Below are 12809 nucleotides of genomic sequence, written 5' to 3' on the forward strand. Positions count from 1 at the left end.
TTTAATATTCCTGTTAAACAAACTGTTAAATATTTAGGAATTTCTATCACAAAAGATACAGAACTTAGACAGCAACTTAACTTCTTGCCTAAAATTAAAAAAACCAAGTCAATTCTTAATATGTGGCTGCAGAGAGACCTCTCCATTTATGGAAGAGTGTTGTTATCAAAAGCTGAGGGTGTGTCAAGGTTTGTTTACCCTGCTCTGTCACTTTTTCTTAATGATACATTCTGTAAAGAAATCAATAGTTTATTTGTTAATTTTGTGTGGAAGAATAGACACCACCATCTCAAAAAAGATATTATTTGTTTAGAGAGAGCAGAAGGAGGTTTGGAAATTTTAAATTTTTTTCATTTAAATTCCACCTTCAAGATTAAATGGCTTAAAAAATGTTTGGAACTACCAGAGTCACTATGGAACTTTATTCCGCACAATATCTTTAAAAAGTTAGGAGGCTTAAAATTTCTAATGGGATGCAACTTCACAGTTTCAAAATTACCACTGAAGCTTTCAAAGTTTCATCAGCAAGCTTTACGCTGTTGGAAACTCTGTTATGTCCACAACTTTTCTCCACACAAAGAATTACTATGGAACAACGGTCAGATTACTGTTAACAACAAAAGTATATATAAAGAAGCTTGGATTGAAAGAGACATAATATTTGTAACAACCTTGTTTGATGATAATGGGAATATTTACAACTATGAAGACTTCCTGGAAGCTAAATCCTTCCCTGTCAAATACAGAGAGTTTGTTTCTATTGTAAAAGCTATTCCCGCAGGTATGATTGAGTTAATAAAGTGTCACCTACGTTTTCAAAATGTTGAGGTTCTGACACCTTCTCTAAAGCTTGATGGGATTTATATAATGGATAGAAAATGTACAAACAAACACATAAGGAAGGTACTACAGACACATAATAAAATCTCACCAAGAGGAAAATCTTTCTGGAATTCACAGTTGGCTAATATTAACTGGCGCAAAGCCTGGTTATGTCCTTTTCAATTCTGTATCTCAAACAAAATCAGAGAGATTCACTTTAAAATTTTGCATTCTATTTATCCTTGTAACAAAATGATTTCTAAGTTTGCTGATGTAGATGTAATGTGTACTTTTTGTGGAGACGAACCAGAGACAATGTTACATTTATTTTGTACTTGCCCTTTGTCATTTGTTTTTTGGAGAGATATGGAAAACTTTGTGTACAACAAATGTAAACAACACATAACAATTAGTAACAGAGATATTATTTCAAAGTTTGAACATGAAGAAAAATCAATTAATTTCATGATAAATCTCATGATTTTAATGGGAAAGTTTCACATACACAAGAAAAAATTCTCAAAGTCTCTTCCTAACTTTAATGTTTTCATGGAGGAGTTTAATGTTTATATAAAAACCTTGTCACTGACGCTAAACAAAAAAAGTGAACGCACACTGATATACTTGAACTCATTTTCACTCACCCCAGAATAGAGAGTGCCTTATCTTTATATTATTAACTGTTTTTTTTTTACACAGCATATTTTTTTTTATTTTTATATTTCATTTATTTATTTTATTTATCAACACTGAAAAGTGTCTTTCAATGCCTGTTTCCACAAACATTCCAATTGTTCTCTGATTGTCTGTACTTTGCAAATATGAAATAAAGATTTCAAAAAAAAAAAAAAAAATGCAGGATTTTTACCTTAAAGCAGAAGAAAGCGATCCGGTGGTTTTGGCTATCCTGTAGCCTACAGCCGATGGAGGTTAGCAGCATAGACATTAGCAGTCCCAGCCCTCGTCCCTACTTCACGCGCATCCCTTGGCTGCACACACAGAGAGGACCGCCCAAATTCTCTCTCATTGGATAAAGGTTGTAGGATACAAGGAAAGTTTTCTCCTCGGCTTACAGCAGAGCAGAGTGACTTACAGACCAGTGTTTCAGACCAAACACTCTATGTGATTGCTGTCGAAGATATAACTTAAGACTTATATTAACACAAACATTCCGCTTACTTCTGCTTTAACTATGGTATATTTTCACCTTAAAAGGGATACTTCACCCAAAATCGATAATTCTCCCATTTCCTACTCACTGCCACGGAAGGGTTTGGAGAACTTTCGCAGCAGCAAATCTTGCGCATGTGCACAATCATCAACAGAGCATAAAAACAGAGATTTTTTTGTTGCCGCTTCGGGACACTTGGGTCAGTATGGACGAGCAGTATGGAGGTATTTGGATGTTTCTGGTGTCAGGAGGACGATTCAAAAGTGAGCACTATCCGTCGCCATTAGAAAATCCATTGCCAGCCGGACCCCCCCCTGGAACTCCAAAAGCCTTTTGATGACTCCAAAAGTTCTACAAACCCTTCCTCGACATGACAGTGAGTAGAAATTTTATTTTGGGTGAAATATCCCTTTAATTAAACAGCTTTAGTTTGGAGTAATTGTGATGGTTAAATGAATGACTTGTAACTTGTCACAGGGAGAATGGAGGCTCTCTGCCTTCCACCTAGCCTTTATTGACTGAAAACCAAGATCAACACCTCCGCCCGGTGTCCCAGCTCTCCTCTCCTCCTCTTGGCAGTACCGGTATACAAACACACCCCATAACCGGTAAGCTCTTGTTTATGACAAAAAAAGACTACACAAATATACACATCGTAAGGCTATGATAAATAACATCCACTGCTCCATGAATTGCTTTCTCACCAACTTCATTAAAAACAAATGCACGTGTGAGGGTAACCGACTAAAGCAAATAAATGAATGAGGATCATTCAAACAGCAATGAAACAACAATAAAGTAGTTAACTGAGGATAAGTTTGGATATGTGATCAGAGACGAGAGACAAAATAATATGAAGGTATGGAGCCAAAAAGGAAGGAGGGGAGGAGGGATTAGTGGAAGGAGCAGAGGAGTAGAGCAGGACGCAGCATCTGCGCTAGAGGGCAGCCTTGCTTTACAATTAGAGCTCAGCTGTCTTTATTTACTGTAGCTGTGAAGATGAGCAGGCTCCCATAGGCGTTGGATCAGAGGTGACATTGGGTAACCGGTGGTTAGGTCACCGATCATTGCCTTGATTGTTGAATTCATTAAGGTTGACAAAACAACAACATGTATTATTCAATCAAAAATCATGATTCATAAAATCTCAGTTTAAACTCAGTCACTCCTGAAATGTCGATTTGTGTCAACATTGGATAATGTTTGCACAAAACTCTTGCTTTTTTTTTTTTTGCACGTGATGATACATCTATGGAAATCTGTGGCAATTAATGCAAAGACACACACCGGATAGATTTAGGTCTAGATTTTGTCCTAAACCACGATTCTTCGATATCTTTGTTGGTCTCAAACATCACGGAGTAGAAATCTGTTCAAAATGTTGGCTAACTCGAACAACAGTAAATGTGACATTTAATTACAGACCATAAGAAAACACGTGTTTACAGTCTATCTATTTTATTTAGTTGAATTATATTTCCTCTTCCCATTTGATAATTGAATTGTATTATTATCATCCTTGGCGCGTTGGCATTATTCACACTGACACCACCAGCGGAGTGAAGTGAATACAGAGTAGGCCTATGCAGGGACGTGTGTGTGTGTGTGTGTGTGTGTGTGTGTGTGTGTGTGTGAGCGAGCAGTGGGGTGCTGGCCGTGGTGCTGATCTGGACCAGCAGCGCTGTGGAAATGCGATGTTTTCCGTAGAAAGAAAAGGCTACGAACCAACCATCAGCAAGAGGTTCAATTGTCTGAGATAACACACTTGTTTTTTTTGAATATTCGCGCTTTCACTGTTGTATTAATAAGGTCTGCCGGTGACGTCGAAGATAAAGACCCCGCTGCTGTATCTTGGCTACGCGACTTGGCTACGCGACTTGGCTTCTCCCTGTTTCCTCTCCACACCGTCCCCAGTTGCTCCAGCCCACCGATGCTGACACACACTCCTCCGGGCGGTGAGCGGGGCTTGAGCACAGGGACTTGAGTGACACATGCTGCGGTAGTCTGTCCCGCCGTATACGGTCCGTGGATTAGCTATATGCTAATATCGATAGGAGAGAGGAGCCAGCGGAGGCTTCCCGAGTCTGAACGGGCTCCTTTGCAGCCATGGCTGAAGGTGGAGAAGGAGAGGATGAGATCCAGTTCCTCAGGACTGTAAGTACATTTCCTGCCGCTTGCACTTGAAGCGCTGCTCTGGTGGCTGTGGAGATATGTGTCTCTTTTTCGTGGAACCGCGCATGTGGGATCATTACAGTCGATTATTGCCTTTCCCTCAGATGCTTTTCTATTTATTTATATATTTTTTATCCTCACTGTCTTTGATAACCTCGTGTCTTCTTGCAGATCTTAGAGGCGGTGATCGTGCCCTATTCTTTTTGCGCATCGCTCATTGACAGCTATTGTATTTTCTGCAGTCTCTGTCTCAAGAAGTTGACAGCACTATTTCTCATGTCAACTAAAACTTACATGTGCACCGTTTCAACCTTGTCTACAGTTTGACAGTAGGTACAGACACCAGGGCATACAGTAACTTAAATAACTCGGCATTAGAAGCTTGAATTGTTCGTGTAGCATCACTTTAATCTCGTTGAGGATGAAAGGAGTTTGCAACCAGTCTACATGCTGGGTAATATATTCAAACGTGGTAGCCTGATAATGTAGCCTGCCTGTCCAGACAGTCGCCCCAGGGTTCCTGTGCAGCAGCAATGGTCTATGCAAATGTATGAGTAGCTACTACAGTATTTTGTAACAAATACACTGTTGATGCATTCAAACCAGATTACTTGTTGGACATGTAGTCAGTGTAGACGGACTCTATTGTATGCTCATAAAAAAGCTAGACTGCACAGGCTGGTACAACACTACAATGAACATATTTGCCACTTAGCTCAAGATGAGTGTTGATGCTTGGAAATAATCTGGCAGTGTTTGAAAAAGTCTTTACAGAGATAGACGATGGCGTGATCAGCTCATCTATGGTAAAACGCTTTGAGAGGGATATCATGTCTGAAAATACACACTGGTCTAGGATAGATGAAGCAGTGTGGCGCTGGAGGTCTTCCAAATAGACCCCAAGACAGTAGGAGGTGTTTGGTTGCACATTTCACTGGAACTGCTGCTTGGAGTTTTCCCTTTTATTAAGCTGCTCACTGATGCACAGCCAGTTGTACTTGAGGCAAACTGAGCAGAGGTGTTTTTAAAGTGAATTATAGTAATCTAGTCATTTATTGTTGGATTCTCTCAGTGTTTCTTGATGATTTATTCAGGTTCAAAACACATGTAGCAAAGCAACCACCTTTTTCCTAACAACTAACAGTGCAAACATCTCAAAAGAGATCCAAGAAGACACAATGTAGGCCTGTGACGCTGTCGGAAGGTATCAGAAATACAATAACATACGTGATGGTGTCTTGACTAATTCACATTTCCTATCCACATGAATGGCAGTGATCTTTAAAATGTCCCTGCCTTCCCCTCAGAAGGTTCCTCCTCCTGCTGCAGTACCCCCAACCTCTTTAACCACAGCACACAGAGGTCACCACATCAGCATGACTGCCACTCCAAAGAAAAAAAAAAGCTGACATTTCAGCACCGCTTTTTCTCTTTTCTGGGGTCGAACTTAAATACGACCAATCCACAATCAACATTTATAATGGGCAAACTTCAGACTTCAGACGATTTGTGGAATCAGTGGGTTTTTTTGTGTTTTGCTATAGCTTGACTGCTTTGGTCCCATTTGTTGGGTTTACAATGAAGATTTTTTTCCCTCCAGATGTAACAGTGGGAGAAGAAGTGAGGTGGCACTGAGAAACAGGAAACTGCTGTAGCTTTAAAAAGGGCTCAGCAGCTTGTTGCATCCCTCCACACAGGGAAGCAGCTGACAGGCTGGATGGTGTTGGGAAGGGGGCGCGCAGTGTGTGAGCTTGGTGTTCATAAGCGTCTGTGTCTATGTGTGCGTGCGTGCGTGTGTGTGTGAGAGTGTGTTGAATGCAAATGCAGAGCTGTAGCTGTGTGGTGCAGTCAGGCTGCACCAGACGTGCCACAGCAGAGCACAGTGCAGAAATTATTCATCAGCCCAAGCAAGGCACAGCTGAACTACTCAGTGTACAAGAAGAGAACAGATCCACACACGACTCTGTACTATGCATATAGACACGCATTTATCTAAAGTACATGCTTGAAGTCAGTCCCGCAGAAACAAATGCTCAGATTGAACACACATAAGCTCATTCAGACACTCGCATACACAACCTCCGGCTCCAAACTCGCTTTTACATCTTATCAGTTAGTAGCGAACAGCCTGCAAGGATATATACAGGCTATATTTTGAGCCGGCATCCAAATGTTGCCTGTTATTGGAGTCAAGGAGCTTGATAAAGCAGTTCACAAACTGCCTTTTCTCTAACAACACAAAGTAATTTCCCAGGAGCGGCTGCAGAAATGACCCCCGCCGGACTGCTGCTGCCTATAAACCCAACTCAGTGGGAGGAAAGGGAAGGAAGAGAGGGAACGAGCGAGGATATCTCAGCCATGGGTAATTTGATGTTACAGGAAGAGGAACAGTGCTGATTGTGAGCCAGGAGACTCAGAGAAAAGCTTCCCCCAAACTGCTGTTTAATGTCAGAGGGTGCATGGGGCTGCGCATAGAGGTTAATAAGTCTGCATATTCTATAGGAACTTTGTTTTAATTAACATAACCATCTCACCAGAAGGCCACTTATTAGTGAAAACATGATACAGCATGCGATGTGATCGTCCATGCGCGTGCACACACGCGCAACCCCTCTGTTGTGTGGATCCCTGCTAGGCGAATATCAAATTCTGGTGATCTATTAGCAGTTTGAGTGGGAGTAGCGACTTTGAAAAGGCCAGACTAGGGCTGTGACTAATGCACTGTGGCAGCGCTCGGCTTGTTTATGTGAAGGCACCGGTCTCACTTTGCATCCAGGCGATGACTGTCAATGCGGCAACACAGTAGAAGTCATGCAACTAACCAAAACAAGCAGGCCCAAAAAAAAGAAATAAAAAAGATCCACATTAGTACAAAACACATAAAGCAGTAAAGCAACGATTTTGGCTATGCTGTGTGCCCATGCTATCACTGCCAGAACTCGCTGCCTCTTCACCTACTCATGTTTCTGTGAACACCCTGTTTCTCTCTCTTTCTCAATCCCTTGTTACCGTTGCTCTCGTCTGCTCGGTATTGCTCTTTTCTTCTTTCACTTTCATCATATTTCCTATATCACTTCTCACTTTTTCCCCACTTTCAACATTTACCTCATTACTTAATCGCAATGCGCTGTGATTTAGCCTGTTATTGACATGTGCTGGTATGTGTGTGTGTATGCTGTGTGATGTTTGAAATGGTGATGTGAGGGATCCTGGGAGGGTGGAAGCTGTATCTAACAGCTCCATGCTGGCCTAGAGGCATCGAAAGGTGCCCTTGATCTGCAGTGAACAGTCAGATAGATAGATTATTTTTTACTATAAAACCTTATGGAAGCGTCTTTAGTTAGGCTGCATTACTTTTAGAAGAAAGTGTGATGAACATGTTTCCAGGTTTATGCCAACCTTTCATCACACACTTAAAAGTAGTTTTGTACCATGTTCTATATCTAAGTTGATACCGAGGTCTTAGCGCCACAAGTATGCGTGACTTGCTTCATATTAGGCTCTTCCTGTTACTCTGTCACTTGCCCTGTGTATAATTATTAGAGATTAGCATGAAATTATTCCCACTGATGGGAATTCAGTTCGGCACATTATTGCATCCTACTCGACACTAAGGAGGGGAGCTTTAATGTTATTATGATGAGGTCTACTGTCATTTCATGCTTGGATTAAAAGAGTAATAGCTCAGTTTCATTAGTGACCAAAAAGCATTTTGAGCATAATGGTGCAGATTTGAGGACAGATATTAACTCCAGAAATAGCTTTGTTAAGTTTTTTTTTTTTTTCAGATGATGCATATTGTTAGCATCTTGTTTTTCTGGCATATGCTTTTACCAGCTGTCACTGAATGTGCTCGAGGATGCGAAAAGTTGCGTTTGAATATTACACTTTCTCTATATCTTTGGTAACACTTTACTTGAAGGTGGCGTCATAAGAGTACAAAGGGAATGGCGTGCTCGACTCTAATGTAAAAATAAAACTGGGTGCCGGCTCAAAAATCAAAATACAGAAAAAACTGAAATAGCAGCACTCACAAAGTAAACTTGAAATATTTATTTAACGCACAGCAGTGCCTGACGGACGCGTTTCAGCCCTTGGCTTTCTTCAGCGTATGATTGCTGAATGGGTGTGACCCATATATATAACCTCTCGGACCTCCCTCGAAAACACCAGCTGATAATCAATCAATCAAACACTTAGTCAACAAATAATCATCATCACATGACATAGAAGATTATGCTACAAGTGGCCAATAGGTATTTGAAAACCTACACCATACTTAATAAGATGGCCACACTACATAAAGTCACATATTGGATCAATATCACGTGGTGAACAATACAAGATCAAATATGTCAGATCTAATGCATCGCATAGTAAACACTAAGAGTCAAACATCTTGGAATAATACTTAGATAAGAATAATAGGTTAAAAACGGTATACAAATATTAAAAAGAAACGAAAAAAATCGAAAAAAATGGGAAATACATATAAATCCACCAGAGTCCTCTAAACAGGGATCCTTAGTGGTGACCCATGAAAAACTATCTAACAATCAAAATCAGGCAGATGAAGCTGCATACTCACATTGTTCAACACCTGCATGCAGACAAACAAAACCACATACAAACAATGCTCAATGCGTGTACGCAGACCTGTTCGCTGGTCATAGAACATCCACATAATTAGTTACAATATTCACAAAATTCATAAATACCTAGAAAAATCTACACAATATTCATAAGAAACAGGACAAAGACAGCTCTTCATTTAAGCCTCTGGGAAATTCGGTCTGTAAGTGATGTATCCAGTAAGCAGTAGAAGTTTCTTCTCTCTGTCCCCTCCTCTCGGGGATGGTCTAACTGTCTCTATCCCCATAAACCGTAGGCTGCAAACACCGTGGCCGGCCTGATTAAAATGTCTGGCAACCGGAGATTTTTCATCCCCATTTCTTGCATCCCCACACGGGCAAAAAATTAAAAATCAGGGACAGAGTCACATGTCGGTCCACACATGTGGTTTACCTATTAAAATGCCCTTGTGGTCTATATTATGTTGGTAAAACAAAAAGAGAACTGAGGATTAGAATATCAGAACATAAAAGCAACATAAGAAATGGGGATGAAAAATCTCCGGTTGCCAGACATTTTAATCAGGCCGGCCACGGTGTTTGCAGCCTACGGTTTATGGGGATAGAGAGTTAGACCATCCCCGAGAGGAGGGGACAGAGAGAAGAAACTTCTACTGCTTACTGGATACATCACTTACAGACCGAATTTCCCAGAGGCTTAAATGAAGAGCTGTCTTTGTCCTGTTTCTTATGAATGTTGTGTAGATTTTTCTAGGTATTTATGAATTTTGTGAATATTGTAACTAATTATGTGGATGTTCTATGACCAGCGAACAGGTCTGCGTACACGCATTGAGCATTGTTTGTATGTGGTTTTGTTTGTCTGCATGCAGGTGTTGAACAATGTGAGTATGCAGCTTCATCTGCCTGATTTTGATTGTTAGATAGTTTTTCATGGGTCACCACTAAGGATCCCTGTTTAGAGGACTCTGGTGGATTTATATGTATTTCCCATTTTTTTTCGATTTTTTTCGTTTCCTTTTAATATTTGTATACCGTTATTAACCTATTATTCTTATCTAAGTATTATTCCAAGATGTTTGACACTTAGTGTTTACTATGCGATGCATTAGATCTGACATATTTGATCTTGTATTGTTCACCACGTGATATTGATCCAATATGTGACTTTATGTAGTGTGGCCATCTTATTAAGTATGGTGTAGGTTTTCAAATACCTATTGGCCACTTGTAGCATAATCTTCTATGTCATGTGATGATGATTATTTGTTGACTAAGTGTTTGATTGATTGATTATCAGCTGGTGTTTTCGAGGGAGGTCCGAGAGGTTATATATATGGGTCACACCCATTCAGCAATCATACGCTGAAGAAAGCCAAGGGCTGAAACGCGTCCGTCAGGCACTGCTGTATGTTAAATAAATATTTCAAGTTTACTTTGTGAGTGCTGCTATTTCAGTTTTTTCGGCGTCATAAGAGTGACATGACAATGTCATAACAGTGTCATGACACAGTCATAAACGTGTCATAAACATTAAGTCAATGTCATTAAACATTTATGACTGTTGTCATTAAGTGTCATTCGTTTTTGTAATGACAAGTTGACATTATTTTGGTTGTCTTGATTATGACACCTTGACATTAATCAAGGTGACATGACCAGAAGTTGTCTTTGTCATGACAACTTGACATTAAATTTGTTTGGGATGTCCTTATTATGACAACTTGACATTACTCAAAGTGACATTACCAGAAAAGGCCCTTGTCATGACAACTTGACATTAATGAGATATTTTCTGTTTTGTTGACATAATGATTATTAATTGAGCATTAAAACTCATCAAATATAACTTTTTAGTCCCGGAGCCTACTACATTACCTCAATCAGTCAGGAACAGCGCATTGGCTACGTAAGTGGCGTGCAAACTCAGATATTAGTGGGATATCTAATTTTGTATTATTTTGTTCCAAATCTCACCCCATTATTTCCAAGATAAAATGAGTTACCACCAGGCTGGCTTCTTAAAACTTAATAAATATTTAAAAAATCAGTCAAATGAGCCAGTTTTTTGAACGGCTCTTTGAAAGGAACGGCTCACCAAGATCCGGCTCCCCTCAAAGAGCCATAAATCCCATCTCTAGCGCAGACTGACGAGAGAAAGGGAGCTACATGCGTCAGGGTTTCCCGCAGCGCTTTCCTGTTAACGCCTGGGATCCACTGGCATTCGTTTCGTCCGACGCGACGCGGCTGCCAGTTCATTTTCTATGGGACGCGTCAAACCGTTAATGACGCGCCCGCAAAGCATTCTGGGTAGGCGGCGCGTCCGTTCGAGCAGTTGCGGCGCGTCCAAAAGTTGACCGGAGCTCAACTTTATGCAAATGAACGCGTCCGACGCAGGGTCACTGTCCAATGGGGAGCGAGATAGAGAACAGCTCGGGGGGGCGGGGGTCTGCTTGTCCACTGTCCGTTAACTCGCCGGTCTGTGTTCCCGCCTACCGAAGCGTCCGTTTTTTTGGAGGCGTCGCGTCCGGCAAGAAATCGCATTGACGCCAGTGGATCCTAGGCGTAAGGCGGCCGCCTTAACAACAAAGAGCTGCCGCCTAAACTAACGTCTTAAAAAAAAAAAAAATGTAGCGATATTCGCCGCCCCCCCCCCCCCGTCGGACGATGGCTGCATCCTCTCACACACACACACCACAGAGAAGCGAGCGTGCATGCATAACAGCAGCGCGTCCCTCCCCCGACGATCGATCCGCCCCGCCCCCCCCCCCCCCGTCAACAGATCCGCGCAACCGTCACCCCCCCCCCCCCCCCCCCCCCGTCGACAGGTCAGACACCACCAGCAGATATCAGTGGCACGGCCGTTTCGGCTAATGCTGTGTTCAAGGCAGGCTTTTGAAACCGTAAGTTACAGCTTCAAGTCACAACTACGACTTGGTAGCGTTCCAGGTAACCCGTAGCTCGTGTTTTTACCGTCCTGTTGTCTGTGAAAGTTCCCTATAACGGCCACTCGTAACTTCCGACCCGTGAACTCGTACCAGATCGAACTGGTATGACTTCACAGGAAGGAAAAACACAAAGTACGAGTTTCCTTGAACGCACCATGAGTTAGCAGCCCCCGCCCTTGTCAGGCATCAATTGGTCCTCGTGCTACGTCACCACATTCACGCGCATCCCTTGGCTGCACACACAGTATCCCACAAGGAAAATTTTCTCCTCGGGTTACAGCAGAGCAGAGTGACGGAGAGACTCGTGTTTAGGCTGAAATACTTCATGTAAGTGATTGCTGACGGAAAATAGGACTATTTAGGACTTATATTAACAAAAACATTCCACTGATATCTGCTTTAACTAACAAATTTTCTGGGGGAAACACTGCATGCGTCATATCCGCGAACTTTCAAAATAAAAGCTTGGACTTGTAAAAATGAAAGAAATACAAAAATAAATCCACAAAAATAGAATTATTGAATTATAGTAACAAAGATCCCTATGTAAAGCAGTATAATTCAAACTTTCATGGATTTATTTTTGTATTTCTTTCATTTTTACTAGTCCAAGCTTTTATTTTGAAAGTTCGCGGATATGACGCATGTAGCTCCCTTCTCTCGTCCGTCTTAGAGTGCCTATAGAGAGAGAGTGGCGACAACGGAAGTTCAAAATGCTGGCCGATCACGTGGTCCATGTAGCCTCAGAAAGTTCCCGGAAGTGCTTGGCGGGCAATTGAAAGCAATAGGAAAACCCAGATAATTGCTAAATAACGGTCAATAAATGCTTTGTTTTGCGGTATTTATATGCTTGTGTTAATTACTTTTAACTGTGTTAAGTTTACTTAACCCCTACAGTCATCAACAGCAATAAAATCGTAGCATTTTCTCTGTTTTTATCAAACTTTCAGACTTGAATGAGGAATTTTATCACTATTTGTTAACTGTATACTTATCCCAAACTTACTGTACTCAGTGATGCATAATAAAACAGTCATGTTTTACCCAGTGCACTTAATATCACAATAAATTCCTTAAAAACAGATCTACAGAAGTCAAACAGAT

At 41.2% G+C, this 12809-nt stretch overlaps 1 protein-coding gene across 1 annotated transcript in view; it reads left to right on the forward strand.

Annotated features, from left to right (window-relative positions):
- Positions 1-3910: 3910 nt before the first annotated feature.
- Positions 3911-12809, forward strand: part of LOC146963900 (ryanodine receptor 3) — a 141932-nt gene continuing 133033 nt past the window's right edge. The window contains exon 1 of the mRNA XM_085767928.1: positions 3911-4147. Within this exon, the coding sequence (XP_085624054.1) occupies positions 4100-4147 (48 nt within the window). The 5' untranslated portion in view covers positions 3911-4099. The remainder of the gene's footprint in view (positions 4148-12809) is intronic.

Source organism: Trachurus japonicus, chromosome 22, assembly GCF_045865225.1.
Source record: "Trachurus japonicus isolate A0001 chromosome 22, Traja_1.0".
NCBI classification, from domain to species: domain Eukaryota; kingdom Metazoa; phylum Chordata; class Actinopteri; order Carangiformes; family Carangidae; genus Trachurus; species Trachurus japonicus.